General features: G+C 36.5%; 4 protein-coding genes across 5 annotated transcripts; 2 read left to right on the top strand and 2 right to left on the bottom strand.

Annotated features, from left to right (window-relative positions):
- Nucleotides 1-2,056: 2,056 nt before the first annotated feature.
- LOC132118417 (tubulin alpha-1B chain-like) lies at nt 2,057-5,590 on the top strand. The gene is made up of 4 exons (XM_059528247.1): nt 2,057-2,215; nt 3,869-4,091; nt 4,175-4,323; nt 4,406-5,590. The coding sequence occupies exons 1-4, from the start codon at nt 2,213-2,215 to the stop codon at nt 5,384-5,386; spliced, it is 1,356 nt and encodes a 451-aa protein (XP_059384230.1). The 5' UTR covers nt 2,057-2,212; the 3' UTR covers nt 5,387-5,590.
- A 690-nt stretch (nt 5,591-6,280) lies between these two features.
- On the bottom strand, nt 6,281-10,749 carry LOC132117765 (melanocyte protein PMEL-like). Its single transcript, XM_059527069.1, has 11 exons — nt 10,627-10,749; nt 9,709-9,822; nt 8,848-8,994; nt 8,584-8,724; nt 8,345-8,506; nt 7,894-8,259; nt 7,296-7,445; nt 7,117-7,222; nt 6,831-7,036; nt 6,634-6,727; nt 6,281-6,431 (listed from the first exon to the last, which is right to left on the bottom strand). The coding sequence occupies exons 1-11, from the start codon at nt 10,679-10,681 to the stop codon at nt 6,293-6,295; spliced, it is 1,680 nt and encodes a 559-aa protein (XP_059383052.1). The 5' UTR covers nt 10,682-10,749; the 3' UTR covers nt 6,281-6,292.
- A 2,134-nt stretch (nt 10,750-12,883) lies between these two features.
- Nucleotides 12,884-20,088, bottom strand: LOC132118416 (cyclin-T1-like). 2 transcript variants are annotated; one of them, XM_059528246.1, is made up of 9 exons: nt 19,867-20,088; nt 19,041-19,122; nt 18,825-18,953; nt 17,881-17,941; nt 16,993-17,055; nt 16,830-16,875; nt 16,281-16,444; nt 15,901-15,971; nt 12,884-15,640 (listed from the first exon to the last, which is right to left on the bottom strand). In XM_059528246.1, the coding sequence occupies exons 1-9, from the start codon at nt 20,034-20,036 to the stop codon at nt 14,414-14,416; spliced, it is 2,013 nt and encodes a 670-aa protein (XP_059384229.1). In that variant the 5' UTR covers nt 20,037-20,088; the 3' UTR covers nt 12,884-14,413. The 2 variants fall into 2 exon arrangements, with proteins under 2 accessions (XP_059384229.1, XP_059384228.1); XM_059528245.1 differs by having other exon boundaries at nt 16,830-17,055.
- Nucleotides 20,089-22,475: 2,387 nt separating this feature from the next.
- LOC132117764 (transmembrane protein 18) lies at nt 22,476-23,899 on the top strand. Its single transcript, XM_059527068.1, has 5 exons — nt 22,476-22,640; nt 22,822-22,939; nt 23,161-23,215; nt 23,294-23,387; nt 23,510-23,899. The coding sequence occupies exons 1-5, from the start codon at nt 22,548-22,550 to the stop codon at nt 23,603-23,605; spliced, it is 456 nt and encodes a 151-aa protein (XP_059383051.1). The 5' UTR covers nt 22,476-22,547; the 3' UTR covers nt 23,606-23,899.
- The last annotated feature ends 2,991 nt before the right edge of the window (nt 23,900-26,890 follow it).

Raw genomic sequence — 26,890 nt, 5'->3', positions numbered from 1 at the left:
GAAGCAGAGCGCGAATTCCATTCCAAGTGTCAGTTTAATAACAGTGAAAGAGAGCGTGGTGAGATATAGATCAGTGGGTGAGATGGAAGGCTCAGAGTGCAATTAAATTCATAAATGTATGTTGAGATTATTATTTTAAATATAACAATTTGAATAGAATATAGCTCATATAAAAATATTAAATGATTTAAATTACTGAAATTGTACTGAAAATCAATGTAATGAAACTAAAACTGCCAGTAAGTGGTGGCAGGTCACTGATCTTATAATTGAATAATTATTTAAATTGATTCGTTCTAATGGCTGATTCGTACAGGAATGACGCAATTATGAATAATCATGAATCACCGACTAGTTTAAAAACACACGTTCTTTCATAAATAAAACACGCTGTGATTGCTTTTAGATAAGCAGCTGCTCAGCTGTGACTTGTTTCAAACTATTTTAGTTGTCAAAATCAGGCAACAGTCTTATAGTCAGATAATGTAAGTCACTTAATATTTCTTGATTATTGAATTGTTGTTTTAAATCAATATCACATTGAAAACTCCCTTAATAGCTAATAACTAGAAACTAGATTCTCCCCTGATTGCAAACAACATGCTGATCGGGTCAGTCGCACATTTCTTCCCGTAGGCTGCGTGCTTTAATAGGTTAAAAACTATTTTATGATATAGAGTATTTATTATTGTATCAAAAAATACATTGCTTTCGTCTTCTTCTCCCTGAACCTGTGCTCTTTTTGGACCTAAAAAAAATGCCTAATCGCCCAAAATGTCCAGGATTTGGTTTTCTTTGGTTATCTCGCTCCCACGGAATCTCTGAACATTGACGCCTGCTCCCGCAACATGTGATTCGCTTCCGCGATTTTCGTGTCCACTCCCTTAAACATTCTAATATATGTCATTTTGGCGCTCCAGGGAGTCGCTCTCAGTATGCGAGCATTTAAATCTCTTTTGAATCAGCATTGGCGCTGTTTACTTTCACTTTCGATTTCGCAATCACAAGCACTCCTTGTAAAGGAAGCACATCTTATGAGATCAGATATTTGTAAATGAGCTCAGGATCTGTTAAGCAGCAAATAGGCTACTCCAGCATAGTCATCTCTCCTTATTATCGACTTGAGATCAGTCAAATCTGACTCCTGCAGCACTTGTTGAATGTTGCCAAGTCCCCGTTTTTTCCCACAGAATTTGGGCTACTTTTAAACGGTTGCCATTGGTTGATTTTACCAAGTGGGTTAAAGGTTTGAAATTTTGCATAAATTACATTTGAATTAAATGCTTGTATTGAAACATTTTACATTCTACCTGTGATAAAAATTCCATGGACAAATAGTCCTTCCTGGTGGAATTACTTGCCCAACTCATTCCAAGTCCTTAATCATTTTCAAGAAACGACTGAAAACACATCTCTTTCATCTTCATTTGACCCTCTAACTCTAACAATCTCTATTATACAATTTATTCAAATTTTATTTGCTTTTTTATTAAAAATGACCTTCTAACATTTGCACTCTATTTTTTTCTATTCTAACTACTTGTATATTTAGAAAGAAAAGGGAGCTTTTAACACTAACATTCTCTGTTCTTTCTTTGTATTTTATTTTTATTTATGATAAATAATGACCTTCTAGCACAAGCATTATCTATTACTTTTTTGTTCTATTGACATTTATTTTATCTTTATTTATTATAAATAATGACTTTCTAACACAAGCATTATCTATTCTTTTTCAGGTGGGCCAGAGCAAGAACAGGCCTTACTGGGGATTTCGAAACACGAATCTTACATTATCCGCTATAACATAAACTGATTATTTCCATTATTAAAGCTAAAGAAGAACATAATCTTTTGTTTTGGTGATTAAATAAATTTTCCCATATCGTGCGTTTTGATTGCTTTCGTGAAAGGGAACGTGTACAAACATAAAGATGATAACAGGTTTCAATATCAACCACATTATGGGAAGAATACCATACAAATGTTGGTAAGGAGATATGAGATGTGCACTGCACTGATTTATATCAGTCACTACCGGCTACGTTTTAATCTCCCTTCCTCGTCTCGACGTCACGCTCTTTCTAGCTCCTCCTCTTCATCATCAACTGACAGTCTCAATCTTGGACAGTGTACTCACAGTATACTCCCAACAATAAATAAATTTCTTGCCTGCTGATATTCGCCTCACCGCTCCATCCCCTCCAGAACAATGGTGAGTAGCATATTTTTTCTTTGATTTCAAATAACGTTGCGCCAAAGGGTTTCGGCCATAAATGTTTGTGTCGTTTAATCCTTGTGTTATTTTGTTCAAAGCAGCTCGAGCGGCTTTTCTTTGTCATTCACCGCGCGCCCTTTGCTTAAAATGGAGGCAAACTCGCGACATTGCAACAACCCAACGCCGCAAAAATATATATAAAATAATCTTAGGTACCTATTGTAATGCACAGAATTGTACATTTAAAAATAATATTCGTACTACATGCATTCAGTTTAGAAATGCCTTTGCAAACGCCTGCAGGATTACATTCATCCATCTATCAATCCATTCATTCATTCACCCATCCATAACGGTATGTTCGAAAATATGCGTTGTTTTTCAATTTTTTTAATAAATGACAGGATCATGAGTTTTTAATGACGCACATTATAAAATAGTGTAACATTTCACATCAATTACATTTACATAACAGTGCACCTGTTTTGAAGGTGCACCTCCAAAACCACCTTACATGATGAAATATTTTTTGACATATGCATGCAAAACATAGCCAAAATAGTATGCATTATCTCAGTTATTAGGCTATATATATACGATATAATAATAATATTAAATTACAAATGGCAGCTTAATTAAAATCACTGTGTATTATATTTAATAATTGTGATTTAATATCTTTAAAAAATGCACAAATGTAATGATTGTTTTTGGGGGGTTTTCACAAGCTCTCTGTCGTCAGAGATTGACATAGAATTTTCTTGAAATTTGCATCCACCCCTCCTCCCCCCTGCATGAGGAGTAAACTGGGTGGGGACTGCAGCTGTCTGCAGAAGCTCATGTCTGGCCTGTGCAGCAAATGACTGGATTTCTATTCCTGTTCTGTTCCACAGCTGTTATTGTTTCCATTGAGATTTTACATTAAATGCTTTCATGGCTTTCATTATTTTGATAAATATGTTTTTATTCAATTCCTGGGACCTGTCTTTTTTTCATCACAATGTCTCATAGGGAAGTTCAGCGGTGCATCTAAATATTAGTGGTGACCAAATCTAAAAATAAAGAAAAATGTTAATTTAAAATCCCATAGTCATCAAGCAGCATTCTGGATTCCTTTCAAATGTTGGTTACAGCCACTGAGAAAATTATAAAAACCTACTTAAAATAAATATTGTTCCTTTATTGAAATCCATAGTCTCATGTAGACCGTTGAGATGACTTAAATGGGAAAAGGTGGATTTATGTCATTATTTTTTTTTTGTTCTCTTTCAACGGCTAGTCAGGCATGCTCTTGCAAGCCTGTTCTGTGTGGGTGGGGCATCTGCCTTGTTCCCATTCTGCTGCCTCATTCCCTTTGAATAAAGAGAACTGACTGCTTTTATTTGTTCATCCTTTTTGGTAACCTACTAATCTTTATCATGCCACAATATTTCACTTCACTCGTATGCCTGTCCTTAAGATAAATATCATTTTGCAGGTGTTTACAATGCATTTATGATTCCAAAGAAAGACTTTTAGACATTTATGGTACATTTCTGAAGCAATGTCAGCTATGTGTCTATTGTTGTACCCAAAATATTAAACACATGCAAATGTCAACAGAATGATGGTGCAAACCTAATAAAAAGATTTTCCCATTCCTTTGCACAGCGTGAGTGCATCTCTATCCACGTTGGTCAAGCTGGAGTCCAGATCGGCAATGCCTGCTGGGAACTCTATTGTCTTGAGCATGGCATCCAGCCGGATGGACAGATGCCCAGCGACAAGACCATTGGAGGAGGTGATGACTCCTTCAACACCTTCTTCAGTGAGACCGGAGCTGGAAAGCACGTCCCCAGGGCTGTGTTTGTAGACCTGGAGCCCACTGTCATCGGTAAGAGGATAGGACTTGATTAAAGTGATGATGATTGTGTATGTCATAGTGCTCCGGTCACTAAACATTGACCATCTTTCCAGATGAGGTGCGCACTGGTACATACCGTCAGCTGTTCCACCCTGAGCAGCTCATCACTGGAAAGGAAGATGCTGCCAATAACTACGCCCGTGGTCACTACACTATTGGAAAGGAAATCATTGACCTGGTGCTGGACAGAATTCGCAAACTGGTAGGTAGTTATAAAGAAATACATACTTAAAATTAATCTTATATTATACTGGGTCAATTTCCAAACTGTTTTTTATTTTCAGGCTGACCAGTGCACAGGTCTCCAGGGTTTCTTGGTGTTCCACAGCTTTGGTGGTGGAACCGGTTCAGGCTTTACCTCTCTGCTGATGGAGCGTCTCTCTGTGGACTATGGCAAGAAGTCCAAGCTGGAGTTCTCCATCTACCCCGCTCCTCAGGTCTCCACTGCTGTAGTAGAGCCTTACAACTCCATCCTGACCACCCACACCACCCTAGAGCACTCTGACTGTGCCTTCATGGTAGACAATGAGGCTATTTACGATATCTGCCGTAGGAATCTTGACATTGAGCGTCCTACTTACACCAACCTCAACAGGCTGATCAGTCAGATTGTGTCCTCCATCACAGCCTCCCTCAGGTTTGATGGTGCCCTCAATGTCGATCTTACAGAATTCCAGACTAACTTGGTGCCATATCCTCGTATCCACTTCCCATTGGCTACCTATGCCCCAGTGATCTCCGCAGAGAAGGCTTACCATGAGCAGCTCTCTGTGGCTGAAATCACTAATGCTTGCTTTGAGCCAGCCAATCAGATGGTGAAATGTGACCCACGTCACGGCAAGTACATGGCTTGCTGTCTGCTGTACCGTGGTGACGTGGTGCCCAAAGATGTGAATGCTGCAATTGCCACCATCAAGACCAAGCGCACAATCCAGTTTGTGGACTGGTGTCCAACTGGTTTCAAGGTTGGCATCAACTACCAGCCTCCCACTGTGGTTCCAGGTGGTGATCTGGCTAAAGTGCAGAGGGCCGTGTGCATGCTGAGCAACACCACAGCTATTGCTGAGGCCTGGGCTCGTCTCGATCATAAGTTCGATCTGATGTACGCCAAGCGTGCTTTTGTGCACTGGTATGTGGGTGAGGGTATGGAGGAGGGTGAGTTCTCAGAGGCCAGAGAGGACATGGCTGCCCTGGAAAAAGATTACGAAGAAGTCGGTGTCGACTCCATCGAGGGTGAAGGAGAAGAGGAGGGCGAGGAGTATTAAATTGTTCACTAAATGTCTAAAACTAAAAACAGTAGACCGGTAATTTACACACGATATACATGAGGTATCAAGTGTAAAGTCTACTCCTAAATGTTAGAGACACATTCTTGGTCAGTTGTTGTATTGTTATGGCCAGTATGATTATTATTTATGGAATTTACTTGCCAAATTTTGACTGAATAAATTGATGGTGATGTAAAAAAATCTGCCGGTGTGCAATTCTTTCAAAATCTTTCTTGTGGATGTTAATATAAGCTGACAGTTTTAAGTAATTCCAGGCAATAATCTGCTTACCAACCAGTTTCCACAGGTCAACTGATGGCCTTTGACAGGTTTGGCATCCAACCACTTCGGCTGAAGGAAAAGTAGATTAGTAGTCACTCAGCAGTTGGTATTAAGGGCATATTTTTTTTTAGGTAAGTGCAAATGAGTAACAGCAGTGGTATGAATGAATGAAGGAAAGCAGGTCATGGTATCAAAAGATCTTGTAGTAAAAAGCCTTAATTTAATGTTATGGGATGACCTAACCTGTTATATACATATATATATATCATCCAGAATATCTCCCACCAATTTCTAAGATAAAAAGGCCAGAAAGTAATAGCAGCTTTTGTGATATTTTATTCAATTGCTTAAATGCTTGATGGCCAATTTTCAGATAAAAATTACAGTACAAAATTCTATGTAGTGTAATGAAAAACATGCCTTTGTAGAAAAAAGGATTTTGGTTCAAATCGGTGTATAAAAGAATACAAAATCTCAATTCAAATATTAAAGATTAAAAAAATGAGATGGTAAAAAAAGGTTTATATGATTTTACACTATTCAAAATAGCACTAATGCAACTTTAAATTGTAATTGTAAAATTTAAATTGTATTTGAATTGTAAAGGTTTTTAAGGAAAATTCACACTACTCCTTTTTTCTGATTGTCTGTCTGCTGGTTTATCAAGGTCCAGAAGAGCACTGGCATTGAGCTAACGCCAGTGTCTTTGGATTGGCATGCAGCAGGTTCCTCAGTCAGCCTTTGATACCCTTTAAGACGCCTAGAAAGTTGCAAAAACAAGGCCAGTTAGTGCTTTCCAACCAGTTTTGCCAGTTAATGTTCACAATAATTTGCTTACTGATTAAGCTTTAGTAAATCTAGAGGAGCAGGTTGAAAAATTAATTATAATTATAATTCATGAATAATTCATGACAGCTGACTAAATCAGTGCATGGATATTAAGCAGTATTGGAATGACTTACTTATATGCAAAAGCCACAGCACCTATTGCCGATACAACAGTCAGGATGCCCAACAATAGGGCAGCGGCACCTGCAGATGTCAACCTGGATCCTGCTAAATGTTGCAGAGAAATAGAAGCATGTACGATGAATAAACAGCACTGCTATCGTTTTAGAGCACCATGCTTTATGTTTCAACTGTAAATAAATGAACTCACCAATGTTAATATTAACCCTGGCATTTGTGAATGCCAAACTGACATCATTTGTCATTGACACGTTGACACAGAAGATCCCAGAGTCATTGAAGTAGTGTCGAAGGATGAGTTGGCAGTCTGAGGAGGGGCTAACAGCACTGCAGATGGTTGTGACTGGCACATGGCAGTCAGCATCCGATACTACAGTGCACACTTCAGTGGGGAGGCTAGAAAGAGAAGGTAAGGTCGTAAATTCTCCATCAGGCTGTATTTTGTGGTTCCAGCTACATTTTTTGCCAGATCTCACCTTCCTTGGCAGGAAACTGTGAAATCAACAGCATTCTGCTCTATTTCGGTTAGCAGAAAACCATCAGGTACAGCCACCTGGACGATCTGCACACTCTCAATGCCCTCTTGAGAACACAAACTTGCATTACTCTTTAGTACAAACATAAAATTGAATGCTGTTGAAGGGAGGAATCTCACCAATAATCTGAATATCAGTTGAGAAGGATCCATAGCGGTAAATCACACAGTCATTTGTGTTTGGAGCCTGACGCTTTATTGTTGATATATGGGCCTGGTTTGCAATGTAGTCTTCCTCCGCCATCACCTCCTTGTCAGCAGCTGGTGTTTCTGAAATGTGTGTTTAAATTTATATTAATATGTGACCCTGGGCCACAAAACAGTCTTGAGTCTTAAGTCGCTAGGGTATATTCTTAGCAATAGCCAAAATAAAAAAAACACTGTATGGGTCAAAATCATTGATTTTTCTTTAATGCCAAAAATCTTTAGGATATTAAGTAAAGAGCATGCTCCATGAAGATATTTTGTAAATTTCCTACTGTTAATATATCAAAACTTAATTTTGATCAGTAATATGCATTACTAAGAATTCATTTAGACAACTTCAAAGGCGATTTTCTCAGTATTTAGATTTTTTTGCACCCTCAGATTCCAGATTTTCAAATAGTTGTATCTCTGCCAAATATGGTCCGATCCTAACAAACCATACATCAATAAGGCAATTAGGCAACTTTTGTACTATTTTCACAGCTGTATCCAGCCAAACCATGCAGTGCACCTCCAGTGATGTGTTCATTCAGGCGGATGGGGCTCTCAGAGGTGAGGGTGTTGGTGGTGGGACGGGCCTCAGTAGGAAGGTTTGGTGGAGTGGCACAAGATGAATCCGGAATAGCTGCTTGTACAACAACTTGGGGCTTGAAAGCTCCAACTGCAGTGTAGGTATGTGTGACGCTGAGTTCCCTGGAGATGACAGTGCCACTGCCATCACCGAAGTTCCAGTTAAAAGTCACGTCTGATCGGCTCAGGTATTGGCTGGGGTCGTGAAGGGTGATGCTGAAGGCCACTGCTCTGTTCTTGATGAATTTCCGATCACCTTCATCTTTGTCATTCACCTGCATCAGGGAAACCGCAAAGGGAATCTGGTCTAGAAACACAGGGATTAAATATATTGCATTACTTAAACTGTAAAACAACTTGTTATTAAAAGATTAATATTAAGTTATGCATACCGGTGATACTGAACTGTGTGGATGCATATCCAATTGGGATGAATTTCTCTTTTTGCCTGTAGTGATAAATGACAACATCCATCATGTAAGAGCCAAGAGGAACGTCATCAGTTCCGATGGTTAATGAGGAGGACGGGCCATCGCACACCTGCCAGTATTTACCTGTCAAACACAACAGAGGATTGTCAGGAACGTTAAGATAATTGCATATAACAGTACAGTAAGTCCTCTTTCCTTACCACAGGTTTTCCACACAAACACATATGGAGGTTGCTTGTCCCCTTGTCTAGAAAGGAGAGGAGCATTAGGGAACACAGCGTTCCATTCATCTACAGAGTTCTCCTCAGCATAGACAGGCTCACCCTCGTGGAACTGTGTGCCTAAATTAGATTATAAATTATTGGTCAAGCTTAATACAACTGCATTTGCTGTTCATAGTGCTGGCAGCAGAATGTAAATAGATTTGGTCTTTGAAAACAGAGATGAAGATGACTGAAACATACCGTTTATCGTGCAATTTTTTGCCCAAACAACTTGTCCATCTGGCAGGACCTTCTGGTTGTGAGGGAACACAATGTCAATGGTGAAGGTGATTTTGGCACCAGTCAAAGTGGGTGCATCATTTCCCACATCAAAACTCAGTTGACCACCTGTAGAAATTTACAATTATGCTTTTATCCATACTCTACACACACAAATAAAGGGTAGTGATGCCACAGAAAAATAATTTTGGGGTCCTCAAAGAACCTTTCAGTGAACGGTTTTTAAAAGAACCTGTGTGGAGTGTGGAGTTTAACATATAAAGAACATTTTGTATAATGGAAGATATTATCCTCCAAAATATTCTTGGAGCCAAATGCAAATAAAGAACATTTAGTTTTAAGAGTGTAGAATAATAGTTTTGGGTTCCCCAAAGAACCTTTCAGTGATCGGTTCTTTTCTTAGTGTGAAGAAAAATGTAATGATCTAAAGAATCTTTTTTGACCAAGGTTTTTTTTTTTTTGTCCAAGGATTTTTCATGGAACCTTAGAAGCCAATAGAAAAACATTATTTTAAGAGTGTACATCAAATTATTAATAAAAAATAATTCATATAAATTAATAATTCATTCATTCATAAAAAAAAACGAATCAAAGTGCATTCAAGAAAATATTTTATTAGGTCATGCACTTCCTTTAAAGCAAACCCATGACTTTGTGCTACAGAAAGGCTAATGAAAAAAAAAAATATATTTATATAATTTGTATATATATTTATATATATATTTTTTTTTTTTTTTTTTTTTTTTTTTACATGTTGATGCAAACATATAGTGTAGAAAATCTGGCTCTTTCTTTCCTTCTTTTATGACTGCAATGTATTACCTGTCCAGCTGTTCTTGTAGCGTGGGTCTCCATCTTTCCACACTGGGAACCGTTTTGTATTCCATGTCTGATTTTGATTGAATCTGGATTTCGAGTTGCTTCTGTCAACTTGTTCTTATGCAGAGGAACATAAAGGGAAATTTAAATAGAATTTAGAGAAAACAGCAAATTTTAGAGTAAAGGCACTGGAATCCCTTTAACTCTCATTTGACAATGAAAGTCACAAACTTTAAAGTCTGGAGACTGAGGCGGGGCATGTGAATCATCGAGGATCAAACATTCAGCACACTTTCTGCAGTGTTACCCCAAATCCTGTGCATGTGATGGTCAGCTGTCCATGTGACCATACTTTCGGCTTTACTGCATAAAGCCTTGCTTGCTTGTTTTAAGAGCACATAGGTTAGCATAACTCAAAATCAGAATGCAATGCTACAATTATGAATGATTGAAACCATTGCATTATTGGTATTAGAATCATTACAGTAATGCTATTGGTCTATGTTGTATTTTTTTCAAGTATATCATGTATTATTTCTTATTTGATCTGATTAGCTAACACATGCTTCAGCAGATCTTGGAAATTCTCATGTGCCACATTATTACAGAAATTTTAATGACTATAAGGAGGTCAAATGAGATCAGGACATTGTCTCGCATCAAGTCTGCCTGAGGTTTTAGGAATGTTAGTAGTGCAGGTGAAATAATTAACTATTATAGTTAACGGTTTTGTTTTGACTTTCCTGATATCCAGTATTCTCTTGAAAGCAGTTAAAAGAACTCTGCACTAAGCATAATATATTGTTTAGTGAAATACAATATACAAGAACATGATTCTATGGTTATTGGATACAGTTATTATTACTTAACACAATAAAATATAAATATATATAAATATATGATATTGAACAGTTTACTTACTTGGTAAGGCCACAGACAAACAGGTCAGTATCAGTATTCTTGAAAGTAGCTTCATTGTGTCACTTTGTTTTTGGCACCTTAATGACTTTCAGCTTCAGAGGCGTCGGTCTTTATATAAACGTGTCCTACATCCGGGGCTGCAAGCTCCTCCCATCACTTAAGACCATCCATGTGTGCACACAAACTCACACACATAACTGTGTAATATTCTGGTGATGCTGTGCAAGAGTTATCAGATTAAGATTTGATTAATGGTTAATTATGCTATTTGATTAAACTAACTTATTAATTGGCCGGATCAGTCATGCATGTGCAGTTAGAGCCCTATTGCTACTTAAAATATCCATATCCATTAAAAAAAAAAAAAAAAAAAAAATATATATATATATATATATATATATATATATATACATATATATATAAGTGTATATAATATTTTTGAACCTTATTGCTGCAAATAACGTTTTTTATGTTTAATAGTGTAGAATGGTTGATTTGCAATCTTGAGACTTATTTATTTTACTTTGAGGGGTCACATTGAGATTAAAAACTCTTTTCCAGGCTGAGCTTATTTTAATGAGGAACATAGTTAGAGAATGCTTACATGTGATTTCAGAGGACCTGTGTGTGATGCTTTTGAAAGCTTTGTTTCTTAATTGGGTCAGTGGCCATAAGTATCTTACGCTTTTTTATCTTAACATTTTTAATAGCCTAACAAATGCAATAGCCTGCATTTTGAGATTTGGTCCTAAAAATAAACATGCATGTTAGTTTTGAGATACAAGTGAAAAACAATGTTATATGTAGATGGAGGGAAATTGTGTTGGATTTACTGTAGATGGCTGGTACAGCATCAGTCATGTGAGACTAAGGATGGCGGACTCCAAGAACAATAAGAGTCTGTTCATGTCAGAGTGTTCATTCACTAAATACTGCAAGAATTATCTACATTTTGTGAATACTAATGCAGAGAGGTTAACAGGTTCATTTTTGCACTGTAGTTCAGTGAATTCCTCTGATATATGTGTAATATATATGTTTTATGCATTTGACTAAGGATGGGGGAAATGCTCTTAATTATCAAAAGTAATTGCACAATGCAAAACATCTTGATCGCATATTAATTTTGCTTCATTACCTTTAAGCAAAAAATAATTTACTTTTTTTTTCTTTGGATTTGGGTCTGAAATCTGAATTATGACACTCTAATTCAGGCAATTTTCCATATAAAGGCGTCGATAAAACAATAAGTTACACATTACGGCTAGACAAATATGTCTGGAATGGAAAGTTAATCAGGATTACAGCAGCTCTTGTGACTTTTTGGTTTACCCAGATTTTTGGCTTTTCGGCATCTTTACAAAAAATAATCTGATTTTCAAAATTGTTCTAAATAGCCACATTTAACATTCCTTGTTTATTCTTGTATCTCTTTATTCACTGTATTCAAAGGCAAACCATGAAGGTGTTGACATCAGGTGGAAGCAAAACTGCTCAATTTGTCGTATAAAAATCTGAAATGTGAATTTACTGCAAGAATCATGAGTAGAACGTCTGTCACATGATTACAATTTACACGGCAATCGGTCAGAAAAACACCCACAAGAATGTTTTTTTTTTCATAAAACATTATTGTACATCAACCACATTTATAAAAAAAAATGCAAAAATGCAAACTTAACTTCTCACAAGAAACACCCCAAAAATTCAATTCAAAACCTGAGAGTTCATGTGGTACCACTAAAATACAATTTACACTTGATAAAACGCTATATTCTTGAGACGGAGGTACATAGGAAAAACAGTGGTGACGTGAATTGCATTAGACCCACAGAACGCCTTCTCATCAGTCTTAGTCTTACTGAACTAGAAACCAGCAAACACAAAGCTGAAACATGATGGTAAACCTTCAAATTCTACTTTGGAACGATAAAACAGGGACAGGAAACGAGGAGTGCATCATATATGCTAAACCAGATCTATTATAGCTTATAGTGTTTCATATAATTTCACAATGTTCCTGAAATATGAAATAGAATCCCTGCTAACATCTTATTAAAATAATGCAACATTAAAGCACAATTTACTCTGAAACCCAATTTCATGCTTCCACTGTAAATAGTTTTGTCTATAAATAGATCAATGAAAGTCATGCCATTAATTCAGGGCAGTAATTAAGTGCATACAAAAACATGATCACACAAGATATGAATATGGAGACGATCTTGTTAAAGGTACAAACCGACTGGCTCAAAACTTTTAAGTTCCCACCAGCTTTAATTTCATGAGTTAGGACCAGATGGCTTATCATTGACATTTCCAAACTCAAAAAAACATGACCTTGATACAATCACAGGGTTAAACACAAATGGAGGTATTACAACAAATAAACAGGAGTGTTCAAATACAGACAGATGACAAATACCTAACAGACCTTAAAAGACACAGCATTTTTAAAGAGATAGTCATCCAAAACTGAAGATACTTTGGAGTACAAACATCAACCCCCACAGACTGTCATTATATGGAAAAAATAACTTTTGTGAGAATTAAGTCGTGTGTGCAAATGACAGAATGTACATTTTTTGGCAAACTATCCCTTCAACGTAAAAGAAAATAAATCATGCTATGATGGACAATATAAGGGTAATCATTTATAAACAGACAGAATTAATCTTATACTGTTGTCTTCTTTTTTTTTTAAGCAAAGAAACATAAAAAAAGTTAGTTTCACCAAAAACTGGTGGAAAGATGATTCATTGGATTGTATTTTTACCCATCACAGATTCATTTTAAAGGCCATTTATAAGTCAGTTACATTCTAAAATGACAAATAGCCTGTATCTGATAGCATTTGGGTTTGTGAAATAAACACAAGAATGAAATGAGTACAAGCTGGACATACTGTTGTGTATAGTGTATCATATATGAGCGTGAAATTCTACAACCATTTAAAACAATGACTGCATCTGACTCTGAATCTAGAACCATAGGTCTACTAGACACACTTTCCCAAATTAGACATGTTTTCTTTTTGGAAAAATGTAAAAAATAGTCAATTTACAGAAGCTGAAAATTACAAAAAAAGAGACACCACAGAGATTTACCAAACAAAATCCAAACATTACTTCAGTGACTATTCATATATTAGAAACATACATTTTGATGTAAATATTGGGGATTCGTATGTCCATTCTCAAAACGTACATTACGTGTCAAGTAAATACAGACTGGGAAGCAGGTTACAACAGTATAAAAATAAATCCAGATATCGTCTGACGCATTCAAGCAACGACTGCTAATAACTATGGTTTTAAAAGGCTAATAATAAATACCATACTCGATAAAAAAAGACATTGTTAGCTAGACTTAAATCCATACATAAAACAAAATCATTTTTCTTTTTTTGCATTCAGTTAGACTTTTTAAAGAGGAAAATGGGTCCCTCTCATTCAGTAATACATACCCTTAATTCCATTATGCTTTTCTGTTAGCGCTGATATAAAATTGAGCAACATCAAAAATAGTATGTACAATTTGTTTTCAATAAATAATATTTTTGCTTTTTTTTTGCAATATTTTGTTCTATTATAACATTATTGCCACAGGTGGGTGTTGTGAACACGATCGCCCGCACAAAACGCAAGACAACATGAGGGCAAAGATTCACCAGGTACATTTTTTTGCCTTACATTACTTTGCTGTCAAACTCAAAATCACAAAGTTGGATGCAGAAAAGGAACCCAGGATTCCCAAGACAATTGATTTAAATTGAGGGGAAAAGGGTTTATTTGGGCAGTGGCGGCAGAGATGGAGGTGGTTCTGAGGGTAAAGGTGGCGCCTGTGTTCCTCCGCGAGCGCTACCGCTGTACCGATAGTCTCCGTACTGAGAGCGATAGTCAAACATCGGAGGTTGCGCTGGCTGAACGCCCTGTGCACTGAGCAGTGAGTTCAACATGTCAAACGTGTCCTGGTATTCGTTGGACTGGCTGCCCGTATTGTGTCCGTTCGTGTCTGCTTTGTCCGATTTGGAATGCGAATAGTTTCCCTGATGGTGCGAGAGGCTCAGCGAGGGAAGGATGTCTGACCCCTGACCCATCGCGTGGGAGGGCACGCCGGTGAGCGTCGGCAACTGTAACGAGTGTCTGGACGATTTGCTAACTTTCGAGAGATGGCTGCCAGAAGGAGGATCAGGCAAGTGGGTCCTTTTTCGGGATGAGGATGACGAACTCATTCGCACAGGATCACCTGAGACCTTTTTGCTACTTCCTGATGAGCTGGCAGAACTCGAGTGTTTTTGTGATGAGGATGAGGAAGACGATGTTGATAAAGAGGAAGAGTGGTGGTGGTGGTGATGGTGGTTGGATCGCTCTCTGCGTTTCACACGATTTTTCCCATCTTCTCCTGAGCCACTTCGCCTTTCAGGAACTCGGATCCGCACTTTAATGTCCTGCTCGGATCCACGACTGCTGCTACTGCTGCTGTGCCCCCCGCTGCCTGATTGGCCTGGCACTGGGAAGCGCATTTTTATGGAACTGCGTTCAGATCGCTCATCCAGCGGGATCTTCAGGACGATGGGTTTGTTTAGGTCTGAGGAACTAGAGCTGGACTGCTGGTGGTGATGGTGCTTCTCCTTCCTCTGCTGGTTCATGAGGGCCTGGGCAGCAGTGGCATATCCCTGTTTCACACTAGCCTCCATATTCACCAAATTCCGCTTCTGCGCCGCCAGCACGTCTGCATGCTTCACCCGATACTCGCTCAGAGACAACTTAGCAGGCACGTGAAGCTCATTGGTAGCGGGCAGCTCCTTGGCAGGAGGCTGCCAGGGTTGGGATGAGGGAGCGGTGCTGTGGTCGTCAGCTGAGGAGTCCATGGAGGAACCGGAGGGTGGGCCAGAGAGGCTCATCAGCCCGGCCAACGTGCTGTCAGCCGATGCCATGGAGATCATATTCATAATGGCATCAGACTGATCACCATCTTGACCTTTTGATTTCTTGGCAGTTTGACCCGCAGCCTGAAGCAAAACAAACAAGAAAAAGATGAGTATGAAATGTATATGGTCAGAACAGAGTGCTGATCAAAAGTTTGGGGTTAGTAAGATATATATATATATATATATATATATATATATATATATATATATATATTCTAGTAATTAATATTTTATTTAACAAGAACACATTTTAAATAAATGTCATTCTTTTGAACATACTATTTATCGGAACATTCTGAAAAATCTAAATGTTTACAAAAATATTAGGTAAACCGACTTACTTTCCAGTTTCTGATACGTTTTAAGCGGCTGGGCGTCTTCTCCAAGATCTGCAGGAACTCATGAGTGAGCTCTGTGAAATCATTAACAAAACCTTTAGGACTTGTGGAAAACATACAACTTGAGAAAAAAATAAACAAACATTTAAAAGGCTATATAGTTTCTTTTCCTGGCTAAACTCCAAAAATTTCACCCAAGTTTACACTGCAACCCTTCAAACAGGAGCTTATTAAAAATCATAGTAAAACTGACTTTACATGTAAACTGAACCAAATAAACAATGGTTTTTAATAAAACAAATACAAATCAACCCTCACAACCTTTTCTAAAACTCTGGTATTACACTTTCTATTACAGAGACAATTGCCATTTAAATACATACCATCCAACAGCTCAAGGGTCACTGTGGGGTCAACATACTCCCACCAGTGTTTGCTGTCTGTGGAAACTGGAATCTCCCAGTTGGACCATTTGCAGGCCAGATGAATACAAACACAAGCTACGATGGGTGGACTGTACTGCAGGCAAAATGTAGTCAAGTGGAGACTGCAGCAAAAAGAGCACCCACGATTAGAAAAACACGAGTAAAAACAAGAAACTATTTAACATTCTTGTAACTCTAAAATGATAAATACATACACTATAATTCAAAAACTTTGGTGGTCAGTAAGGTTTCTTTAATAAAATAATACTCGTATTCAGAAGGGTGAAAAGTGACAGTGTAGACATTTGTAAAGTTACAAAAATGTTCAATTTCAAGTAAATGCTCTTCTATAACTTTCTAAAAACTTTCAACTTTTCAAAATGTGGTAGGCTACACTGCAATGCAACATTGCCAGCCATTTACTTTAAAAAAAGATGTTCATTAAAGTATTTTTGATCTAATTTGTAGAAAAAATGTAACCTTTGAAAAACTTGAAAATCTACATACCTGTTTGTTGCCATGAAGTATGAGGTTTGAGCTAAGTCTTTACTCGCTGGAAGAACAAATGGAAGGCTCATAATCAGATTTGAAATCTGTGAGCTTGGTGGGCTAGAAGTACCCACTACTGAGCAATACGAAGCACAGTTTACTGTGAGCAGCTGGTTCTCACCTCGCACAAGCTGGGTACACTTGACAACATGTGTGTGAGGATGATCAATGGTGATCTCAAAAGCTGGAAGGAAGAGAGCAGACAAGAGAGAGACTTTTAGTTTTTGGTTTGAACTATAACGAATCTTTAGAAGTGAAGCCCCCACACACAATTTACACACTGAGCAAGTGAATCAAAAACATGGGTCTTCCTGTGCTTGACTGGTGAAATATCTTAGAGCTCCATGCAAGTGGCCTGTAGGGCAATTTGGTTATAGTCAAAATTTTCTAAACAAAATAGCATCATGGGCACTGGAAGAGATAGCTCTGCTTCCAATCACTAAGGAAATATCTTTTACTGTCCCTTCTGATATACATTTTTCACAGGACATGCAACATTTAAAACCATGAATTATAAATCTAAGACATTTTGTTTCAATTTAAGAGCTTTTAAGGCCTTCATTTGTGGAAAGGTGAATTAAGACACACAGAAACACTGTAAAACAGTTTTAGTTGAAAAAGTCAACTAAAAAAAATTAAAAGATAAATTATGATTTAAGCGGACTGAAGTTGGTACTTGGCACTGATACTGTTGGGGGAAAAAAAGGGTACTGTTACATGTGTTTTTTTTTATTTTTATTTAATACCAGATATTTTGACATTTCTAGTGGACTCAAGATATACTGGGATTAACACACAAAATTGATAGCATTGTGAAACCACACACAGGAAGGGTGCATTACCAGATTGAAATGGAAATAAAAATGACTAAGTTGACAGTAGTAATGAGAGGTTTGTAATAGTCCAGTGAACTTCTGGGAATAAGCAGTTAATGAGAGTAAATGTGGTTATTCGGTGCATCTCTCTAGTATGGTGATTCACTGACTCAGTCTTGCCCTTCCAAACTTACCCAGGGTCTGCAGTATAATGCTCTCAAGAATGACCAGGTCTTGGGCTTGTTGCAGGTATGTCTGAGATTGAGAGGACAGGCAGGTTACTCATATGGTCTCTTGGTCATGGACTACATACTCTCATCAAATTATTAAGACCCTCTTTTTGCACCAAGCCAATCACCTTATGACACAAGATATGCCCTTTCAATTCATAAATGTGATAGTTAATGAAGACTAACAGATAAAGACTGATGAAAGTTTACACATATCCAACCTAAGAGGAAAAAAAATTTATCAATTCACCCGAAAATATAGAAACACGTGGGTTAGACAACCTGTTAAAAAAAAGCAATGTTATGGTCGATGCTGTGGATCTGCTGCTTGTGATTAAATTAGATATTTTTGATTAGTTGATGCAAATATTGATCTGATATCAGTAAAAAAAAAAAAAAGTGTGGGTAAATTGTCAGCCCGAAAGACTATGGAGAGAGAAAAAAAAACAAAGATGCGTTTAAAAAAATAATAATTTAAACCCACTATTCATCAAGGCCATTAAAAAGTTAACTATTTCTTAAATGAATTATTCCTTTCATTAACTCTACCTCATTTCAGTACAAACCTGTGACTTACTTTCTTCAGTGGGACATTAAAGAAGATAATTCGAGAAATATCTCAGTATTTTTTGTTCACAAAACCCTCAAAACATTAATAAAAATATATTTTTATGTTCAAAAAAAGAAAGAATGTTATACAGGTTTGAATGACATAAGGTTGAGTAAAAGATGACAGAATTTTCATTTTTGGGTGAACTATTATTAGTTAGTTCAATCGAAAAGTAAAATTCGGTCAAAAAAACAAAAACAACTTACTCTAATAAATTACATTTAAACAAAGCAAGTAGATGGAAGCAGTGACTCTCACAGATGGTTTGAAGACCGTCTTACACTCTATCATTACTTACATCACTCCTGGTGTCTGGTGACGGGTCCTGAGGATTGAGACACGCATGGGTCACCTTAATCACATGCTCCAGCTTGCGGGGCTGTTCTTCCACTTTCGCGGCTAAAAAGAGAGCTGCAGGAGCAATCACCTGCACAGCACATGACACAAACAAAGAGGTTAGAGAGTCCTAGTTAGAGAGGATTTTAATAAACTTGTGGAAGGATAAAGCACATACATTACGGTGGAAGCGAGTGAAGGACTGGATCATGTAGAACCGATGCATATACACAATGGCAGTGTTAATTGTAAGTTGAGACCTAATGGTCCAAAGTTAAGGATTTTAACACATTAAACACATTTAATAAAACAGCACGACTGCCCAACTCGACAAACTCAGTAGTTCAAAAGGATCATAACTGCTATTGATATTCAGGAGAGCAATCACAGATTAATGATTTCATTAAATCCTTCTATTTTAATTCATTAGAGGTGCTACCATTTTTAAAGACACAGTATAACCATTTTTCAAATGTAAAAGTGAAAGTACTCACTCCTAACAAATTGAAAAAAATCAATTTTCCTTTAATCTAAGGAACATCATTAATCTAAAATAAAACAAAAGCTCATATTTTCTCAATTATTACATAACCGCATCAGACCTTCCCTTCAGCAGGGCAAATCAATGTATGTTTAATTACTACTAACAGATATAGGTTTGGAATGGCATAGGTAACAAATAAATCTAATAATAAGGTATAAACAAATGGTATAATTAAGAAAGTAATGGAGAATAGAGAGTGGGAATGGCAGTGACACCGGCTGCGCTATTGTTCAGTAGGCCCCGCGGCCTAAACTAAACCAAAAACACAAAACTGGGACATAAATCTTTTATTCCGTTCGCCTTAATCCACAAGTTTCACAATACAAAAGGCGTGTATACTGGTAGAGCTGTTTCAGGTCATTATAATGCTGAAACTCAACACCCCAGAAGCCGCCCGGACCGGCGTCAGTCTCCTCAGAGCGAATGCCGAGAACGACGCCTCACAAACTGAAAAAGATACACGTTGAGCCGCTGTCCCATGTCCTGCAGCAGGTTAGCAGCTTGCTGTCGGTACGAGAGCTCTTTGTCGGGATCAAGTCCCGCTCGGCGAGATGGGCTGTTTTCGATTTGTTCGCGCGTGAAGTACCATTTATTGTTATTTAGCGAAAGCGAAGGGAACGAAGCCGCCATTACTGAGAAGGACAATGTTTTAAAATCTCACTGCGTCACAGGAAGCGCGTCATCGCCGGCTGGCGGTGTGGTTTGAATTTAACCCGTTCAGAACTGGACACAAGATCATCTTTGTTTCTACTCCAAATGCATCCATTAATTAAAATGAAAAATTTTCTGACACTTTTAGTAGTTTTAATTATTTTTTTTTGTAATGGCCATTACAACGCTAGAAACCCAGATATAATGCAGGGCTCCACGCTTACTTTTCTTTTTTAACTAAAAAAATTTAGGAGCACATTCTAAATTTTAGGAGCACCTTACAATCAATAATCCAATATCTGATAAAAAAAATAAAATAAATTGCGTTCCCATTACGAGGACTTATTAAAGTGATATAGAGTGGAAATTTGTTTTTGCCTTTGTAAGGGCTAAAACTTCTTGGTACGTGTCTTGCATACGTCTGTGCATAGTGGTTCTTGAAGCACTGACTCCAGCAGCAGTCCACTCTTTGTGAATCTCCCCCACATTTTTGAATGGGTTTTGTTTCACAATCCTCTCCAGGGTGCGGTTATCCCTATTGCTTGTACACTTTTATCTACTACGTACATCTTTTCCTTCCTTTCGCCTCTCTATTAATGTGCTCTTTTGCAATGACCTTTAGTGTCTTGCCCTCCTTGTGCAAGGTGTCAATGGTAGTCTTTTGGACAACTGTCAAGTCAGCAGTCTTCCCTATGATTGTGTAGCTTACAGAACTAGACTGAGAGACAATTTAAAGGCCTTTGCAGGTTTTTTTTTAGTTAATTATCTGATTAGAGTGTGGCACCAGGTGTCTTCAATATTGAACCTTTTCACAATATTCAAATTTTCTGAGATACTGAATTTGGGATATTCCTTAGTTGTCTGTTATAATCATCAAAATTAAAAGAAATAAACATTTAAAATATATCAGTCTGTATGTAATAAATGAATATAATATACAAGTTTTATAATATACAAGTATTTAAAAACACAGTTCATTCATAAGCGAAACACCGCTGTGTTTGAATGGAGATGCTCAGTGGCTCCACTGTGACTTTTTCAAACTATTTGACGATGACGAAATAGAGCAAAATCAGACAATAGTGTTATAGTCAGACAATGTAAGTCTCTTAATATTAACTTCTTTTTTATGGAATTGTTGTATTAAATCAGTATCACATTTACAAACTCCCTTAAAATTTTTTAAAAGCTGTCACTCATCTTAGTTCATCAAGAGCTCACATTATAATCAACACTGAAAAAAAAACTGTCTCAATCATCCTAGGGCAAGTTAATTATTTTTCATTGGCTCCAGTAAAAAAAATATAGATGTGAATCATTAACCTATTTTTTAATAAGATAAATGCAAAACTAAAATACAATTAGGTGAAAGAAGCTCTCTGCACTGCACAATGAATCTCTTTACACCCTGTTTACACTTTTCTTATGAAAGGATTCCTGAGATATGTCTGCTGCAAAAACACAATCCTTTGAAGTTCCCCTGAGCTCAATCTCACTGGTGCTCCTAAATATTTTTTCATGGTCGCACTGTAGAGCCCTGTAAGGGTATGTTATTTAAAGAAAACTAAATTAGACATTCATGCAAAATAGTTTGACATTCATGTAGGTTTTAACAAATCAAGTGCTTTTCTTAAAAAATAAAGAATTTTTTTTTTTTTACGCCAAGGCATACAAATAGCAGAAAAATATAAAAAAAAACGACCAAGCACACAATTTTAAAACATATTAAATATACAAGATATCATATCAAGCATACAACAATTCACAACTTTATTTTTTAATCCTTTTAAAAGAAAAACAAAGATATTACAAGACGGCATTCAAATTACAAACAACTTATTCAACATTACAACAGAGGCACAAAATGAAAAGGCTAAATAAAATAATATAATAAATATCCTGAATAATATATTAAACAATATTGTATACAAATGTATCGTATCATCTATATTTAAGTCTTAGTTGACATTTACTTGTAACATTTGCTTTAACTTTTGTAGTCTGAGTATCACAATCGTCCAGGTGACTTTTATTTTGAATTTACCTTTGCGACACATCTTCTTCAATTTATTGAGGCATTTTTGTTCCTTTTAATCAGATGCGGGAATTTAAAACATTATATTTTTATTTCAACCCAGTCCTAAAATTTAGTAGAAATAATACAAATAATTATAATAATGAAACATGGGACTTTAACTTCAGGGATGCAAAGGATTTTTTCGAGATACTTTTATATATATATATCTTCTTCAATAGTATCTTCTTCAAATATATATATATATATATATATATTTTTTTTTTTATTGAACATAAAAAACAAACAAACAAACAAACAACAACAAAAAAATGTTCAGCTCAGATTAGAACAACCAAAATAGATATAGCTTTAATGGGCGGCAAATGAGTTTCTGTCGAGAGAAAAGGACAGTGACGAATGCGGAAGTGTTTATGTTGTATCTGGTTTAGTTCAGTGTCGTGTACTCAGATAAAATGACCGAGTCTAAAGCGAAAAATATCAGCGCTATTCCAATCGATGGATTCAGCAATGTTCGCATCACATCATTATGGAGCTTTCTACAGTCTGTAAGTTCACAGCAAAATTACGTTCTTTTTATGGTTCACATACAGACAATCCAGAGTTTCGTTGTTGCTTTTTCAGTACAACTGAGGCCACGTGTATTAAATAAAGAAAACGTTTGTGTGTGTGTGTGTGTGTGTGTGTGTTTAGGAAGAACTAGTAATAATCCTGTGATCTGGTTTCCAGGTGGACTGGTCTGAACCCTGGCTGATGGCTCTGCTAGTCTTTCATGTCTTGTGTTTTGCTTTCACCATCCTGTCCTGCAAATACTACCGCATACAGATCTGTCATTTTCTCCTAATGGGTGAGTTTTTGCACTAAAAATATTATCAGAGAAAATGGATACAATCATAGTAGAAAAACACAGCATTAACCTTCTGTAAAGATTACATGACAACCAACAAAATGTGTGAATTGCAAAAGTACCCCAAATATCATTTACATTTATTAAGTTAAAAGTTAAATTAAGTTCAAATATGTTCGGTATTTATACACCAGATAATGCAGTATTTCTTTTCTTTTCAGTCGCTATGGTTTATAGTGCAGAATACCTGAATGAGCTGGCAGCGATGAACTGGAGGTGATATTATATACCCTCCATAACCCCCTGACATTGTTATATCTGTTGTTATACTGAATGTCTGCATTTTGTTTTTAGGTCTTTTTCAAAGTTCCAATACTTTGATTCAAAAGGAATGTTTATTTCATTCGTATACTCAGTCCCGCTCTTGCTCAACACTGTTATTGTTGTGGTAAGTTTTTCCTTTTAGAATATTCTTTTTCATATAAAATACTGCAATATACATTTCATCTTATTAATTTTAACTTGGTCAAGCTTTTGCTGTTGATTTAAACTTAAATCTATGTTTTTTAGGCTGTGTGGGTATGGAGGACCTTCTCAACCATGACAGAATTAAAGATAATGCAATTAAAGAGAAAGGCTGCCAGAGAGAACAAAAAAATGCAGTAGAAGACATGAACATGATGTGCTCCATTTATATACTGTCCAGTGGTGGAGGAAATATATTGAGAAAGAAAAGACTGTTTAAGATGGTGTGATCATTAGAAAATATGTGTTGGTGAAGGTGCTTAAGTATTATTTCAGAATGCTGATGGATGCTGCAGTCAGATGCTTCATGGAATATTTGATTTTATCAAACCATAATACTATCAAACCTATTGGAGAAAGCCATCAACTGTATTATGCAACTGCTTTGTGTACATACTGACCATTCCAGAGCTCAATATTGCTTATTTGTCTGTTGTTAAATAAAACCCTGTGTAAATTGGGTATTTATGTCAATAAACTGAATGTTTTTTTCTTATAGACATAATTTTGATTTTCTTTTAATGTTATACCACTAAATCAGCAACTGAGATGCACAACCCCTTAAGTCTAAGACCACATTGAAAGATAATTTATTTTAAATCTTCAAATAAACAAAGTTTTAGGATTTTTATTTTGTTTTTAAGATTAACAGTAAAGGAATAGTTAACCCAAAAATGAATGGCACCCATTCACTGAAGAGGATCCTTGCCAATTGATATTTTGCAGTGAATGAGTGCCATCAACATGAGAGTCAAAACAGTTGATAAAAACATCACAAGTAATCCATAATGCTCCAGTCCATTTGTTTAAAATCTTGTGAAAAGTTGCATTTGTTTTTAAGAAATACATTTATTATTAATTCATTTTAATTTCAAACCATTGCTTCTAACTAAAATCGTCCATAATTAATAATAATGCTTCCTCCACCCACTGTTGTCCCCTCATCAAAACCCGTAAAATTATTTGTTTAGAACAGTTTTGGTTTTTAAACAAGGTTGATCTGTGCACATTTCTGTCCCGGTTCAGAGTAAACTTTTTCTTTTTTTTACTGAAGGTAGCTGTATTACGGATAGAAGACTTTAGCCAGAAGCGACAGTTCAAAGTTAAAACACCTTGATGGATTTGTCTCTTACGAACACACAACTTTCACTTCACAAGGCATTCATTGATGGAATGGACTGTGATGTTTTTATCAGCTGTTTGGACTTTTATTCTGACGGCACCCATTCACTGCAGATGATCTATTGATGAGCATGTGATGTAATGCTTAGATTTGTTTGCTTAAAAATTTCTCCAAATCTGTTACAGTGAAGAAACAAACTCATCTTTTCTTTATTGGGTGAGCTATTCCTTTATTATTTTTAAATTTGCATATATATATATATATATATATATATATATATATATATATAGACACACACACATTAAAATATATACGGTATATTAACTTTCACACACATTATTATGCAGATAATATAATTTGCAATGGAAAAGTATCACATTAGTAAATAAGGAAAAGAGGAGATTTTTTAAATGAAATGTCTTTCTTTAACCAGTAGAGGGGGCAGCACACCAATTCCCCAGGGTTTAGTGTAGTGCAGTCCATAAATGTTGCAGTGCACCCTATATGGTCAGAATCACATGCATGCATGCATAATTGGACTACTATAAGCAGCTTTGAAGAGCTCAGGATTATACAATCCATTGAGGTGATGCTCAAAATGCAAAGCTAATCATTATGAAAATCATCTGGCCTCAAGGAGATTTAGAATTTTTGATGTGCAATGATGGTGATTTGGATTGGGACTATCAGGTCGCTTCACTTATGCAGTCTTGAGATCTCATCCTGAAACAGTGGCAAATCTTCAAAGTCACTACCATCCTCCCGAGTCAGTAAAATGAAGTCATATTTCATAATATTATTGACTTTTCATTCTTCATTATTCACTCCCTCTTTCTCCGAAATCCTCAAATCCAGCTGTGGATTCCAAAATGTATTCTTTTTCATATAGGTGTGATGTGTGATGTTACATGATATTCTTTTCTGGAAAGTTGTAATGCTAACAATACTCCTCAAGGGTCTGGAGACTGAACATTCATATGTTTCAAAGTGAGTTAGCTGTAGTGAAGCCAGGCTTTGGCCCAGCATTTCTCTTTCTATGTGAATTTTCAAGCAGTTTCTGTGCCAGTTCTATGGCCAAAACAAGAGAGGAGTTACACAGGGACCATCTGAAACAGGTGCTCTGTGCTTTCCTGGAAAGCTTTCTGCTTTCTGAAGAGTCCTGAGACATCAACGGCCTGTTTTCTGTACACTTAAAAGGAAGATAAATGAGTTTTACGATGTCAGAGGATTTGTGGTTTTTTGACTTTCTGCTTTGTTAAGAACATCCTTTCATTTCACTACCTTCATGGTGCAAAAATGAGCCAAAACTATTAAATCAACAAGATATTAGCCTTCCAGCATCATTGAGGAGCTATGATAACCAGAAAATGAGAGGGAAAAAACATTAAGTCTCCTAAACAATAAAAGTGTAACAACATTTAGGTGTTAGAATGCACATTTATGCTCTGTTCTAATGCATAATTATGTTTTTTATCGTAAGCTTCATTCAAACATGGTGATAATACTGAATCTTCTATCTTTGCAGCTGTGGCTCACTCTGACTGCAAACTATCCAACTACAAACTCCTGGCGCTCACCATCGCTAAGAAGACAAGATAAAACTACAAAGAAAGATTATTCTCACATTCAACTTTTATCTTTCCTTCAACTTCACCCCTTTTCTCACAAAAAAGTTCAGATCCTGGATAAACTGTGTATCATTAATGTCACTATTAAATGGCTAGGTCTCCCAAAAAGGAAAATTTTATGTTTGCTTACCCCCAAGGGCATCCAAGATGTAGGTGACTTTGTTTCTTCAGTAGAACACAAACAAAGATTTTTTAGTCAAACCGTTGCAGTCTGTCAGTCATATAATGTAAGTGGATGGAATCACAGCTTTGATAGTCAAATAAACATAAACAAACAAAACCAAATTAAACCCTGTGGCTTGTGATGATACATTGATGTATAGACACAAAACAATCGCTCTGTGGAAGAAACTGGACAGTATTTATATGAATTTATATCTTTTTTTTTTAGCCTGAGCTCGACCAGCTCAAAAGTCTCCAAACTTATAAAACCAGCCAACAGACCAGGCTGACATCTGACCAGGTAAGCAGACTAACTAAGACCTGCAAACCAGCTTAATCTGGATTTTTTTCCTCAGAAAATTTCCCTCCTGTTAGTACCACCCAGTATTAGCAAGTAGCAAATCATGGCTGTGATGTAAACATGTCACATAAACAACACCCTACTCGCTCTTTAAAAAAGTTTAGCACTGATTAACATTACTTTCTGGTGAGTGTCTAATAAAAAAATGTAGT

This window comes from Carassius carassius, chromosome 37 (genome assembly GCF_963082965.1).
Source record: "Carassius carassius chromosome 37, fCarCar2.1, whole genome shotgun sequence".
NCBI lineage: Eukaryota > Metazoa > Chordata > Actinopteri > Cypriniformes > Cyprinidae > Carassius > Carassius carassius.
The sequence above is the reverse complement of the archived record's forward strand: the minus strand, read 5'-3'. Positions and strand labels throughout refer to the sequence as shown.